Source organism: Oryzias latipes, chromosome 16 (assembly GCF_053564925.1).
Source record: "Oryzias latipes strain Hd-rR chromosome 16, Olatipes_Hd-rR_3.1".
Lineage (NCBI taxonomy): Eukaryota > Metazoa > Chordata > Actinopteri > Beloniformes > Adrianichthyidae > Oryzias > Oryzias latipes.
The window spans coordinates 11,631,006-11,645,453 of NC_136252.1; the positions used below are offsets into that span (position 1 = coordinate 11,631,006).

General features: G+C 46.4%; 2 protein-coding genes across 10 annotated transcripts in view; both read right to left on the reverse strand.

The window, feature by feature from the left end:
• The window catches only part of enpp2 (ectonucleotide pyrophosphatase/phosphodiesterase 2), a 43,744-nt gene extending 38,694 nt beyond the window's left edge, over positions 1 to 5,050 (reverse strand). For 3 of the 7 annotated variants that reach the window (XR_013648357.1, XR_013648356.1, XR_013648355.1), the window contains exons 1-2: positions 4,592 to 5,050; positions 667 to 757 (exon numbers count right to left, since the gene is read on the reverse strand). Coding sequence is in view for 4 of the 7 variants with exons in the window: in XM_078933420.1 (XP_078789546.1) it covers positions 667 to 757; positions 4,592 to 4,906 (406 nt within the window). In the remaining 3 variants the exon portion in view is untranslated. The remainder of the gene's footprint in view (positions 1 to 666; positions 758 to 4,591) is intronic. The other 4 variants (XM_078933420.1, XM_078933419.1, XM_004077649.5 and 1 more) reach the window with 2 other exon arrangements.
• A 335-nt stretch (positions 5,051 to 5,385) lies between these two features.
• Positions 5,386 to 14,448, reverse strand: part of taf2 (TAF2 RNA polymerase II, TATA box binding protein (TBP)-associated factor) — a 30,055-nt gene continuing 20,992 nt past the window's right edge. Inside the window, exons 18-28 of one of the 3 annotated variants that reach the window (XR_002874877.2) lie at positions 12,661 to 12,801; positions 12,451 to 12,561; positions 12,018 to 12,211; positions 11,455 to 11,594; positions 11,190 to 11,259; positions 9,974 to 10,083; positions 8,203 to 8,432; positions 7,562 to 7,726; positions 6,870 to 6,972; positions 5,657 to 6,172; positions 5,386 to 5,568 (exon numbers count right to left, since the gene is read on the reverse strand). Coding sequence is in view for 1 of the 3 variants with exons in the window: in XM_023963890.2 (XP_023819658.1) it covers positions 5,874 to 6,172; positions 6,870 to 6,972; positions 7,562 to 7,726; positions 8,203 to 8,432; positions 9,974 to 10,083; positions 11,190 to 11,259; positions 11,455 to 11,594; positions 12,018 to 12,211; positions 12,451 to 12,561; positions 12,661 to 12,801 (1,563 nt within the window). In the remaining 2 variants the exon portion in view is untranslated. Of the gene's footprint in view, positions 6,173 to 6,869; positions 6,998 to 7,561; positions 7,727 to 8,202; positions 8,433 to 9,973; positions 10,084 to 11,189; positions 11,260 to 11,454; positions 11,595 to 12,017; positions 12,212 to 12,450; positions 12,562 to 12,660; positions 12,802 to 14,448 lie in introns of all 3 variants that reach the window. The other 2 variants (XR_002874878.2, XM_023963890.2) reach the window with 2 other exon arrangements.

The following is a 14,448-nucleotide window of genomic DNA, read 5'->3' on the forward strand; positions in this document are numbered from 1 at the left end:
AACTGTTCTAATTTTTTCACATGACTGTATTTTCCAGTTCTTGTATTTTTTTTTTTTTGTTTTCCTGCACAAACCGCGTTGATCATTTTTGAGTGAGAAAACCTTTTCTGTTGGGGAACAGGTTCCTCCCATCGTCATGGCGATGGTCAGCCCACACCAAAGACATGTCTTTTGTCTCCATGTGGGTTTGCAGACCATCTTGGCTCCAAATGTTTTTGCTTCAAGTTCACTAGTCGTGATCCCTCATCATACGGTGGACTTCGATAAAGGTGTGAGTGATGACCAGCACCCAGATTACTTGATGGTGTGGATGTGATGAAGACAGCTGACATCATCTTCTGCCTCTCTTGCCTCTCCTTTGTTGTTGTTTTTTGACAATAACACATTTTACATTTGCATAAACCGATCTTCTGCAGACCAGCTTTTCCTAACCTTCCTCATGTTTTCCAAACAGGGAAGGAGCTCGTGATTGGGAAAAAAAAAGAAAAGTGAATTATGGTGAGAAAGGTTTTTAATCTTTTCACCCCCAAACTGTTTCAAAGCAGCTGGTTTACATTGGTACCACCTGTGGAGAAGAGATGATACCACCCAGGGAGACGCCTGCGTCCACAAACACCAGACAGAGTGTGGGGATTCTCATCCCGCTGGGTCTGAGTCTGAACCCACCGTCTGTCGTTCCTGAAGGCCCGTCTTCTCCTGAGCGCGGAGGCCGGCCAAAGACAAAGCTCCCACACAGAGCGGACAGACTCCACAGCAGCTGAGGGGTAAGAACAGATCATCAACCAGCGCCTGACTGGATTCTGATGAAAAAACATGGCAAGATTGTGTTGTTTGTGGATCCAAAGTGTTGCCAGATCTCCTCTTCATCAGAGCACTGCTGTGTTCAGACCTAACCTTCATGTCAGAGCTGTTGGCATGATCAGGACATGTTTTGAATGTGATCATCAGAGAGGCTGCAGCTTCTCTACAACAGGAGCTCCAGAACCTTCCTTTCAGTTTCAGTCAGAAAGACTTTTACAGGTATGATGGGATTTATACGGAAATGCCTTAAAGTGGCGTTTTTTTTCATGCACGTGCGTGCACGCTACTTTTCCTGTATCATTGTGACTGCTGGAGACTCAATGAAACTTCAAATCTATAAAGTGATATTTATGCCACCATATTGCAAAAAAAACTTTGTCAGTAGCAAATGAAAATGTTAAATATTTGCTTTCAAAAACTTTTTTTTTCTTTCAAAAAGAATTTTTTCGTTTGCAACACAAATGTTTTTACATGCGTTGTGTCTAATCTCGCTTTCTTCCTATCTTTGAGCATCAGTTTAGCTGACATAGCTGCCATCAAACAGCCTGCTGATTGGTTTAGATCAGTGTTTTTCAACCAGTGTGTCAAGTGTGCCATGGGAAATTGCCCTCATTAACTGATCTAAAAACATTTACCATCTCCAGGATATCAGTGGGTAAAAATCTAAAAGACACATTTTTACTTTCATAATATGAAGATGCAATCGTTTTCACATTCTATATTACAAGTTCTCACATCAAATCTACAAGTGCGTTCTTTTAGACACATTTTTACTTTCATAAAACAGTTTTTGAATCTTTTAACTTAACTTTTACTACATCTTTTAGAAAAAAAAACAACTGCAGCTTCCAGCTTTTTCTGCAACAATTATCACAACAATTGATGTGAGATTGCAGAGGGACTGTAAATCAATACAGATTAATATGAGCTTTTCCTTTTTTTTTTTTTTTTGGATGCTGGTGTGCCGTGGCTCAAAAAAGGTTGAAAAACACTGCTCTAGATCAGGGGTGGGCGGTTATTTTAACTCGCGGGCCACATTGGGTTCTAAAATTCGATAGAAGGGCCAGACCAGGAGCAGAAGCGTGGAGTGAGAAAGAAATAACATGGAATGCAGATGAAAACATTTGGATTGAAAATTATATTCCAAAACAGAATATTCTAGAGTTTTTAGTTTAAAACTTTTGTTCCCATTTTAGATCTTTTTTATTGTGAAGCCCTTTGGTACCTTCAAGGAGTTGTAAAGGATCATGTATGAATAAAGTTTCATTCATACATGATCCTTTTAATAAAATAAATAACATTATTTATAAAATAAAGCAATGACCAAATAACACACTATGATTTTCATAAATATACTGATACATTAAAAAAACACAAAAAACAATAAATCATCGATCCTCTCCCGTCATAATCCTAATATAGACTTTGAGGGCTGCAGCTCATCACTCGTCTCACAGTTTGCGCAGCTGCGCTTTGTCCTGCGCGTCTGTTTCTCATCCAGCAATAATGAAAAAAGCAAATTTCTATGTTGCTGCAGTTACGTTGCTGCAGCTAAGCATATTTCTGCGTTACCTTTTCACCAGAACATAGTTCCTTGTTTATTGCAGGAATTACGTTCTAAAAATAACTGTGATTGGTGAAATTCACGGAGAATGATTACAGATGTTTTATGGCAGTAAAACTCCTCACTGATTTTGAGAGGGTTTCAGGTTGGAGCACAGACTGCAGAAGGAGGGAATAAAATGTCACGTCTTGATCGTGTGGCCAGATAAAAAAAACAAAAACAAAACATGGGTCTCTGATATTGTTCAGTGGGCCGGACCAAACAGGGAGATGGGCCGGATCCAGCCCGCGGGGCACAGTTTGCCCACCCCTGGTCTAGATTGTAACCAATCGAATCGCCATATTCATCTAACGTTGGCTATGTCCGAGTTCTTTCACTATACTACTCACTACATAGTACACTAGAGATGTCACCTACAATTCTAAAACTAAGGACAATTTCTTTCAAGAAATTTCCCAGAAGTCTCTGCAAAAAACCAGTGTGCATTGATGCTCATTGGATTGGCAAATACTGACCCTTTTTTGGCAAAAAAAATGTATTTAAATGTATTTTTTAAATAAACCAGTGTTTTATTCTTCAGAACTCAGTGGATTCATACTAACGAGATTTTCACTTTGGGAAATCAATTACTTTATATTTTCCATTAAAAAAAAAATTGTAGTGAGCATGGTGACCAAATTGCTTTTAAAATCTTTAGTCCCACACTATACAGCTTTTCAGTAGTCAGGAGTTAGGGTGGGAATTCGGACAGAGACATGGCGTCTGCTACCGAGGCTCAAAAAGCCAAACCGGCTCTTTTTACCCTCGATTCAACTCTTTGGCGGAGTAAAATTTCATTTTTAATCATTTTAAAAATAAATGTGTTTTTTAGCATTGATTAATTTTTGTTTAGTCCGAGTTGTGAATTTATAGCCAAGGATCTCATGAAACTGTCAAATAAACTGTAAAGTGTATCTGCTGACATTAAATCAACAGGCCTGTGTGTGATCTGTGAATCCTCCAGAGCAAAATATTGGTAAAAAGTTTGATTTTCCTTAAAATCTGTTTGCCATTAAAAAAAAATAATTAAGGCACAAATTATTTCGCTGCTCAACAGTGTTTTGAAATAGATGATCCTGTGTTAGGGTGTCTTATTTTTAAGAACTAATTTGCTTTTGTCCAAAGTAAAAAAGAAAAAAAAAATAAATTAAAAAGTGCAAGTTTTTCTTCATATTTTCACATTTATTCATGAAAATAAAACAATTGTTCAGATACAAATCTTTATCGTAATAAAATGTCACTTCTGGTTGGATGGAGTCACCAGGGGGTGGCCAGGAATCAAGGTTACAGTGTACATGTATGTGTACAATACTAAAGGCACGTTTGTTTACAACAGACTACATAATATTTTCTTCTATGGTTGTATATTAATTTGTCCAGAACAATCATGACACGGACCAATGTACAGCCAATCACATAATGTGACGTCAGCATTAATCCCAGGACCCCGAACGGAAGTTGCAGGTCGAACGGTTATGGTACCTACACCGGCCACCCCCATGCAAAATTTCTGGAGGCGCCACTGGACGGAGTCTGAGCTTTTTTTCTGCATTTTAAACACACTGGTCGGTAAAAGAAACGAATACAAAACTCTGTTTTATCTTTTGTGGCTTTGCTTCTCCTTCTGGAGTTTACTCTGAGAGAAAAAGGCCAGAATAACTGATACAAAGTCCAAAGGCTGTGTCCGTCTCCAAGAACCATCAATAAGAGACAGAGACACCTGATTGGTTAGAATCTAGACCAATCAGGAGGCTGTTTGGTGGCAGCTGTCACGATATAATTAAACTTAAAACGCAAAATCAAATATAGGAAAAAAAGCGAGATGACATACAACGCATGTGAAAACATTTATGTTGCAAACGCAGAAAAAAAGTTAAAAGCAAAAAAAAAAACAAAAGAAAAAAAACCTAAAGTTTTTAAGCAAATTTTTTATTTATTTTCATCTGCTACTTAGAAAGTTTGGTTTGCTATGTGGTGGCGTACATTTAACCTCATACAAATTTGGGCGACAGCAAGGGCAGGGGGGGGGATTCACGCGCATTCATCTGAGCTGCACGGACGCGTGCGAGGCGAGGACTCAAGCGCGCACACCCTGAAATGAAGCCGTGCACGAGCGAACACGGATCACGCACGCGTTGAAACGGCGGAAAGAAAGCAAAACTGCGTTCGTGTGGACGCGGCGCTTACCGTACCAGCTCGTGCAGCAGCATGGTCCCGCGCGGGTCCGGTCAGAAGCGGACTCAGAACCGGTACAGAGGCGCTGGACTGGGACCCAGACTCTGCTGGTCCACAGGAAGGCTTCTGTCTGAGACTGGACTCGGATCGGAGGAGGGGGGGGGGGGGTCTAGACGACACCCACTGACGCAGGGGGCAGGCCAAGACCCCCACAGACCCAAAGAACTCCGCCTCACTCCAGAACCAGCAGCTTCCAGGATGACCCTCAGGTCTCCAGCCCGGCAGGACTTTCATCAAGGTGGGTGCTAAACCATCACATATCATCATGCCTCCACCACCATGTTCATAGCAGGGGGGGCGTCATTACGGTTCTGTCTGACCCGGTTCCGTTTTTAGGAGTCAGAAATTAGCCTGTAGTCTTACGTTAATAACCGGTCACCTCAAAAACCAGTTTTATATCAAAGAGGTGAGTTTGTGGGACCTTCATGAAAAAGAGGAGAAACTAAGGAGGAAGACGAAAAAGTTCAGAGATGAAACACGACCCTGGAGACCTTCAGATGGGGGTGTGTGTGTGTGTGTGTGTGTGTTCTAAAACGGCTACAGAGCAGCTCTTTTTTATTCACGTTCTGTTGATGATGACGTCAGAGTTTAGCTCGGTTGTCCGGTTCCACCGGGGTCAGACACATACACAGGAGCATGTCACACGTCTTGGAGCGGTTCTGCTCCTCCAACTGTGGAGCTCACTGAACCTCTGCAATCACATTCACTCAGCTACAGTTCACACAACACAACACAACACAGGCAGCTCCACTCCAAGGAGTTTTATTTGAAAAGACGTGTTCCTGTGGTCCCTGCCGCTCCTCCGGTCAGTTGGGAAGAGCAGTCCGTCCCGGTAGAACCTGGTCTCAGGCAGAAAACAGCAGAATCAACGCCGAACTGGAAGAAACCTGCAGATGTTTCCACTCAACCAATCAAACTTTCCTCAGATCCTGCAGTTTCAACGACAAACACCAGATGGCAGTGAACCTCACAGTGGTCTGCATGCTCACATGCATACTTTGGTTTCTGGAGTCTGACCAGTTTAAATGGTGCCGGCCCAAAGTGCTCCCCCCAGCTCAAACCTGGTTAGGGGACAAATGGCCAGAGTGACCCGGATGGTGATCGGTCCAAACATCCATTTTTGGGGGTTGGTCTTGGACTTGGACGCTGGAGCGGGGTGGGTTATGGGGGTGCAGTTCTTTCTTTCATGCATGTTAGGAGCAGCAGAAATCTGCCGCTGATCCAGAACTGCAGTTCAGTCGGACAGAGACGGCGAGCGCAGCGACAGGCCGCTGGCTGGGCTGTTGCTGTAGGCGTGGGGGGTGTCGCGGTCCCGCTCTCGGTCCTTGTCCTTGCTCTCATGCTTGTGCTTGTGTTTGTGTTTGTGCTTGTGCTTCTTCTTCTTCTTCTTGTGCTCGTGGTGGTGATGGTGGTGGTGATGGCCGTGGTCGCCACCGTGCTTAGAAGACGAGGACGCCGTCTCCTTGGAGAAGGACGGCACCGGGGTGGCCGGCATGGAGAGCAGCGTCTGCTCCATGAGCGGGGGCTCTTTGCCTGAGGACAAAGACAAGACGGAGTTTAGAAAACACAAAAGCATCCTCACGCCGCCCTGAGGACGTCAGCGTCAGGCCGCCCTGAGGACGTCAGCGTCACGCCGCCGCCCTGAGGACGTCAGCGTCCTGCCCAACCCTTCACGTTTTTCCATGAGGTGAATTTATTATTGCAAATCCAATTTGTCACAAAGGGTTTCTTATTCTTAAGAATGGCGGAACTTATCAGAAGGCATCCATCTTCGAATCCGTTTTACCCTTTCGGGGTCACGGGGCTGCCTGAACCTATCCTGGCCACTTGTGGATGAAGGCAGGGGACACCCTGGACAGATCGCCAGTCTGTCGCAGGGAAGAGTGTCCACTATCACACACCCATGCACACTCACACTCACACTACGGACAATTTAGGTTGACCAATCAACCTATGAAGCATGTTTTTGGACGGTGGGAGTGGGAGTATCCCGGGAAAAGGGGACAAATGGAGAGAGTGACCCGGGTTGCGATTGGTCGAAAAGTGCAAACTCCACACAAAAAGGTCCCCCATTGATGTTTTTTTTGGGTCCAGGACCCCCAGCCGGGACTTGAACCGGGGCCTTCTTGCTGTGAGGCAAGAGCGCTAACCACTGCACCACCGTGCAGCCCTCTCATCAGGAAGCAGTGGTGAGGAAATTGGCGTGATTTTGCGAGAGCAGTGGGTTTACCTGGCGTAGAAGGCCTCTCTAGCAGGTTAAGATGATGGTGAATGAAGGCCTGGCTGTCATGAACGGTCTCCATGTCGATGTCTTCTTCCTCCATCGTGTTGAACTGCAGGAAGGTCACTGCAGGTCAACTTCACACACAGCAGAAGCATGTCTGACACACACTCAAACTTGAGAAGCTAAAACACACAATATTGCCAAAAGCACCGGCTGATCTGACTTTACACACGTCTGAGCACATCCCATAATAATCCAGCTCTACATCTTTCTCCTCTATGCAAACCCATGAGCTGCTCTGAATGTCTGCAGAAAGTTGGTGACCTGGGACTTGTTTTTGCTGAAAAGCACAAATTCTATTGTTTGTTTTGTTCTGCAGCATGTTTATATTTGTACAATGACAGGATTTTTTTTATGGAGAGCAAAGTATGTTATTTCAGTTTCCTGTCTATCTTTATTCATATTTATGTTCAAAAAAGTACTTTTCAGCGTGGTGAATAAATACTGATCTTGTTCAGCTGCGACTTCAGGTGTGTTGTGGATTTTGCCCCCCCTGTGCGATCGAGTTCGACACCCCTGTGATTGGAGAAGCGGTCTGATGATGTCATCCACCTGACATCATCTGAATATGCTTTCGGCGCTGAGGCCGGTGCTTCCATCTCACAGTTGCATTTAAAGCAACATTCCCGCAAACACACCCTGATCTTGTAGCGTCCTCTTCCATCCTCGTCCTGCTGCTGCTGCAGAACCTGCCCTGGCTCTGGGGGGGAGCCCAGGGGGGTTTCCGCCTTCCTCTTCAGGCCTTGTGGGGGCTGGCCCACCCCACACACTCCTAGAGAAATGGGATCTGGTTCCTCATCCTCCTGACAAACACAGAGGAAGACTCCTCTTTAGACAACACACCGTTTCCATGAAAAAAGAAACAACAGATGATTCCAACTGGATTATTTGAAGCATTGTTGATAATCTTTTCAAAATAAGCCTGTCATTTTCAGCGGCTTGTTTGTTAATATCAGCAGATCACAGCATTTCTGTCCTTTTAGAAAAATGTTAGTTAATCTGTGATGGAAGCTTTTATTAGCTTTTTTTAATTTCTCAAACAGCCCATCAGCTCAAAATCCAGCTTCTTCTTACTTCTATGTTGGACTGTAGGTCTCTAAAAACAAATTAGTCAAAGAATAAGAACTAAGAACTCTACAGCTGCTGACTTTAACTCTCTTTAGTGCCTGGAGGAGAAGTAATCTTCAGAGGTAAAAATAGGAATAGGAACCCAGCAGTCTGCTTCGGTGGTGTTGGTTTCTGCTGTCTGAGGTGGAACAGAGTGTGAAACAGAACTTACAGCTGTGTAGCTCATGCCCACGCCATGGATCCCTATGCTGGCTGGAGAGTCCATGACGGCAGCCACGCCAAGCTCAGGCTTAATAGTGGGATTGAGGACCGCCTTCTTCTCCTTCAGGTTAAGGACCAGGCCCAGCTCCGGCAGAGGCAGACATGACGGCCGGGTCAGACCAAACAGAGTGTAGTAGAAATTCACGGCACCACAGCGCAGCCGCCAGTCGTGACAGGCACCTGAGAAACAAACAGGTAAGAAGGCAACTGTGTAAACTACAAAACTTCCAAACTGTCTAAAAACTATGCAGCTCTGTCGCAGACTCTGCAGCTGCCTGAACAGACTGCAGCTCTGTCGCAGACTCTGCAGCTGCCTGAAAAAAACGCAGCTCTGTCGCAGACTCTGCAGCTGCCTGAACAAACTGCAGCTCTGTCGCAGACTCTGCAGCTGCCTGAACAAACTGCAGCTGTCACAAACTCTGCAGCTGCCTGAAGAAACTGCAGCTCTGTCGCAGACTCTAAAGCTGCCTGAACAGACTGCAGCTCTGTCGCAGACTCTGCAGCTGCAGCTCTGTCGCAGACTCTGCAGCTGCAGCTCTGTCGCAGACTCTGCAGCTGCAGCTCTGTCGCAGACTCTGCAGCTCTGTCGCAGACTCTGCAGCTGCAGCTCTGTCGCAGACTCTGCAGCTGCAGCTCTGTCGCAGACTCTGCAGCTACCTGAACAAACTGAAGCTCTATCGCAGACTCTGCTGTTGTGTGAACTTTCTGCAGCTCTGTCGCAGACTCTGCAGCTGCCTGACCAAACTGCAGCTCTGTCGCAGACTCTGCAGCTGCAGCTCTGTCGCAGACTCTGCAGTTAACTTAATATTCTGCAGTTTTCTTGTTCAGCAGTGACATTCAGTTTTTATGGAGACTTCTCAGCTTTTAAAGCTTAGAAACCACATTCTTTTCTTTAACAACCTCTGTAAGACAATACAACACAAATCTGCCAGCTCAGCAACTGAACGCATCAGCATGGCGTGCGTGAGGGCTTGGATGAAATAAAGCTGAAAACCTGGAGGGCAGGCGCCGAACAACAGGGCTCCACTGTGGCTATAGGAATGAGTGTTAGCTAAAGACAGAGCTCTGCAGTCCTGACCTTCATCTTTTGGTTAGCGCATATATTCAGTTTATGGGGGGCCTGGAGGATGAGGAGCAGAATAACAGCACATTTCCATAAAGCAGAGCAATTAACTGCGACCACACTGGTCTGCTTGTGTTTAAGCTGGCAACGCTGTCCCGAAGCTGCATACGCTAACCGGACCGGCTAACACCAGATCAGTGGAAAAACACACATCCATTCAGCTCAGCTGTAAATCAGTGAGAGGACAGACAAACTGCAGCTGGAGCGTAGGTCAGGAATCTAACACTGAAGCAGTGTTTGTCTTGGGCTGCCGGGTGTTTGCTTTGGCAGAACAACGGTGTTCTGAGAGCTCCACAGTACCCCCCCTGGAAGAAAAATAAATAATAAAAGAAACAATGAAACACAAGGAGACGATGAAGCACAACAGCGTGGATGTGCAGGGCGCTGTGTGGACTCAGCCTGTCAGCCAAGCCCCAAAAACCAAAGGAGACAAGAAGTTTCCTGGGTTTGAGGCACCCGAGGAGCAGAAGACAATGACTCGCATTTCCCCGCGTCCAATAAATGTGTTCTTAGGGAAGAGGAGAGACACAGACAGGAGGGATGAACCCTGCAGCCATCATGAGCCTAAAGGGACACTACTAAAACAAGTGCGTCTCACCTGAGTTCATGAGCTTCCACAGCTGATCCACCAGAGCTTCATTACACAGAGCCGAGTCCGTCATCTTGGTGAAAGGAGGGTTCTTACAGAGCATGCTCAGGATCTTATGCCTGGAGGGAGAAGAGGAGGACACCTGTTGAGTGGTAGTCTGTGAGTTATGCAGAACTGGAACCGAACTGAATGAACAGAAGAAGACTCGACAGACAGACCTGCAGCTTCAGAACACTGAAATGACTAAAAACAGCTTCTTTCATCATGAAGGAACAGGAAGAGTCCTGATTCTGTTGAGGATTCTGGACAAATCATAAACAGCCCACACAAGCAAGACCTAAGATGTTTTATGTTTGCAAGGCCCGGGGATCCTCTGCTCCCACTAAAAACCTCTAAACGTCCATCAGACGCAACATCTTTTTATCTGCAGCGCTCCATCACCGCAGCATCAGAGGTTTAGTACTCCAGGGACCCGATGGGCGTCAACAACCCCGGGTACAAGCTAAAAAATAAATAACTGAAGAGGTCTGTCCAATTTTAATAACTCTAGAGCCCTATGTATAATGTGTAACCCTTCTTCTGCTCTTGTTAGTAGTCTTTGAAGTGGGTCTGTCACAGATTTACTTGGCACAGCCTCAGGAGCATAGTTGTGGATCTACTCAGACGCGTGGCTGGATACATACAAGATCATGGCTGTGATGGGGCACCACGGTAAAAGCAGCCAGAAGATTTATCAGACTGTCAATCCTCCCGCAATGTTGTCCCGCAATGTTGCAACCAACAGTGGTCAGGGTGGACAAACATTAAATCTCTGTGCCTCAAACAGCACTATCGCTGTCATCCTACAAAGATTCCTTCCTCCTCTCCTTGTTCGACCAACAGCAGTCCACCAGGACCCTGTTGGTGAACAGCACCAATGGCGGTCGTTGTTAACCCGGGCTTCAACCAATTTGGTATGGATATCATAGGTCCGATTCGCAAATTTGGCTCGGCAAAGATTTTGCGTTGGATGCCTTTCCTGACACAACCCTCAGTATTTACCCGGGTTTGGGACAGGCACAATCAGCCCCCGGCTTGGGCCCCCTTGTGGCTACAGTGTACCTGAATCAGTTGAGTGTGCGTCCCCCCCCCCATAGCACTGAGAGGAATGAGCGGAGCGATCAGAGGAAGGGAATTTTGAAATGAGGAGTTAAAGATGAAGAAGTAAAGGTCAGAAGCAGAGTACCTGACATAGTGAACTGGATCATTGTGGACCAGAGTAAGCAGCCACTGCAGCTCTGCTGAGCTTCTTTCCACTGCAGTAAGTAAAACACAAAGACATGAAAACATGAGAAAACAAACACTGGCGCCTTATGACACACCACAAATCACACTGACGATGTGCAGCAGAGCAGGCTCAGCCAGGAATTGGAGCAGCAACCACCTGACTGAAACCTCAGCAGAGAGCCATCAGGAGCGGAGGCAGCGAGCTGCAGCCAGGAACAACATACCTCGAGTGTAGTCCACCAGAGCCTCCAGCGCAGCGATGCGAACGTCCACAAAGTGTCCGTACTCTGCATAGGATGTGAAGAGAGACGGGTCGCTGGGGATGTGTCCGTTCCTCTGCAGCTGCCGGATGGCTCTGAGGCAGCTGCAGACATGTAAGGGGTGTTACTGTGGCTCCCAGACATAAAGTCAAAGCTTTCTACAAACTCTCTCAAAACAACCACTTTCTCTGGCCTACAAAAGCTTTTTTCTGCTTAAAGGCTGTGGCGCTGGAACCATGCTCAATTGGTACCAGGGGGTTCAAAGTGGGTTGAGAAAATATCCCCCACACCATGACACCACCACCAGCCTGAACCATTGATACAATGCAGAATGGATCTATGCTTTCGTGTTGTTTACGCCAACTTTTGACACTACCATCTGAATGTGGCAGCAGAAATGGTGACTCATCAGACCAGACAATGTTTTTCCAATCTTCTATTATCCAGTTTTGGACAAGTGGGCGGGGACATGGACGAATCTAAAGACGCTCAAAAGGTTGTTGGCAAGGTCCCCCATTACCCTGTACCTGACAGTGATGGTGTTCCTGAAGCTCGGCAGCAGTTTCTCCATGTTCAGGAAGCGTGTGATCTCCTCTAGGATGAGGCGCACGTCAGGGTTCAGGTTGTCCACCGTTCGCACTTCATTGTTGATGCTGATGGCGGGGGTCAGGGAGTTGGTGAGGGCTTCAATCAGCTCGGCTCGGTAGTAGTTATCTGAGAACTGGAACCAAAACCAGAGGCAAAGAAAAAATAAAGAAAAAGAAAATTTAAACTAAAAAAATAGTGATCAGCTGAAACATTTGAGAGGCTCTGCAGACGTTGTATGGCTTTACGTTGCAATAGAAAAGTATAATCCGCTTAAGAAACTTTAAACTTATGTAAAAAACAACATAGAAACTCAGTTAAAACTTATTGATGAGTAATGGACCATAACTCATCAAAGAGGCACTACATCCTTACTTTGTTCTTCCTGTTGTCGTTGTACTTGATGAGATCAAGTATAAAGTTGAGGACATCTTTGGGACACAGGTTCTGTACATCTCTCAGCAGAGCCATGGCAACTGGCATTGTCTGACGGGACAAACCGAAGAGAAGAGGGTTCAAATCCACAGTCATGTGATATGTAACAGCATGAATGGAGGTAGGGGAGTCTACCCTGTATGCCGGTACCTTCTGCAGGAAGTAGCTCTGGAAGCTGATGAAATTGTTGGTCTTGACAATGTTGGGGCAGCTCTTACAGCAGAACATTCTGGTGAAGAGAGACTTCATGGCTGGCGGGCCCTGCCAAGTGCTCACCATGGAGTTGGCTATCTACAAGGTCAAAGGACATAATGATGGAGATGACCCAATCTTTCTATACCAGTAGAATATTCAAGCTGCACTGCCATTTCAAACCACAGTAGCATCAGCTGTGACACACTGGGCGTGCAATTTGTTCTCAACGTTTGACCCCGCCCACTGCAGTCACAGCCACACCCGGAATGCAGCTGAAGGATTAAACCCCAAAACCAGTCCTCAACACGGGTGTCAAGCAGGGGGCGTTTTTAATATTTGGTGTGACCCAACCACAGATTTACACCAACAGTTTCACACCCAAGACTTCCTCAAAAACACTGAGCTGTCTGTTTAAGCTGCTGTTCCCTTTATCTCCTCCATCCATCCATCCATCCATCCTCTGCTCAACCAGGAACTAGTTGCAGGGGCAGCAGTCAACGGTTTCCTTTCAATGTGGCGGAGCAGTGGCTCTACAACAAATTCTCTCCGAGTGGCCCATCTTCTCCCCCCATCTGTAAGGGAGCGCCCAGCCACCTTGCAGAGGAAGCTCATTTCAGCCGCTTGTATTTGGGACCTGGTTTTTTCGGTCATGACCCAGACATCATGACCATAAGAGTATACTGGGATTTTCAAAATGCCTGCCTGAATTGTCAATTGGGAATTGCATATTATTATGGGTGAAAAAGATTGCATAGGCTGTGGCTTAAGCTACGTTCGCACCGAACGTGATTTCAATATTAAGTCAACGGTACAGACGTGATCAGAGGTCATGCGGTGTGTCTGGCGCGGTGCGTGGGCCTGGCAGGAGCGCGGCACGTCCACAGTTTCTTTACCAATGTTGCCTCATTGCGCACACCAATCAGAGACTCTGCTTTGGGCATGTGATGTGCTCAGTGACTTAATCAGCAGGTGAAGTACAATCCAACATGGATGATGGATCCTGCCGTTCTCATCCTGAACTTCCATCCATCTATTTTCTTAACCCGCTGTATCCAGTACCCAAAATCCCTTACTTCCAGTGTCCACCACCGTGTTCGGGGATTACTACTGCGATAGGCACCAGAGACCTTACGACCAGAGCTCCGTACAGTAGCAGACAATGGAGATAGAAAACATAGTCCAGTTGGACTTGTCACCAGCCGAGTACTCTGAACCGTAAGCCGAAACCAGTCAGAGACCTTTACCCCACCGGAAGGCAAAGGGACATGAGCCTCTTGTCCATCCGAGTGAACTCCAACACTTGGCTGTTGAGCTGGGGACTCAAGAATAGGCCCACACTGGGCCGCCGTCTGACACCATGATCAACTCCAGGTTGGTCGAGTGTCTACCCTATCTAGAGGGATTGAGTTTCGGGGAACAGACTGTGCGTGGAGATGAGCCCAACTATATCTAACCAGTCCCACACAACCTCCCACACAAGCTCATTAGCCGAGCTGCTCAGCCACCTGCAACCGCTGCCTGCCTTTTGAGCTCTCCTGCTGGTGGTGGGCCCAGGGGAGAGTGATCCTACATCATTTCTTTGAGCTGGTGATGCCAATCTCTGAGACGTAACGAAATCTTTCAGTGTATTTTTTCATAAAGGGGGTTCTGAACCGCTCTTTGTCCTCACCCAGGACCTGTCTGCCATGAAAGACCCTACCAGGGGCAAAAGCCCCAGACAGCTTAGCTCCTGGGATCACTCAA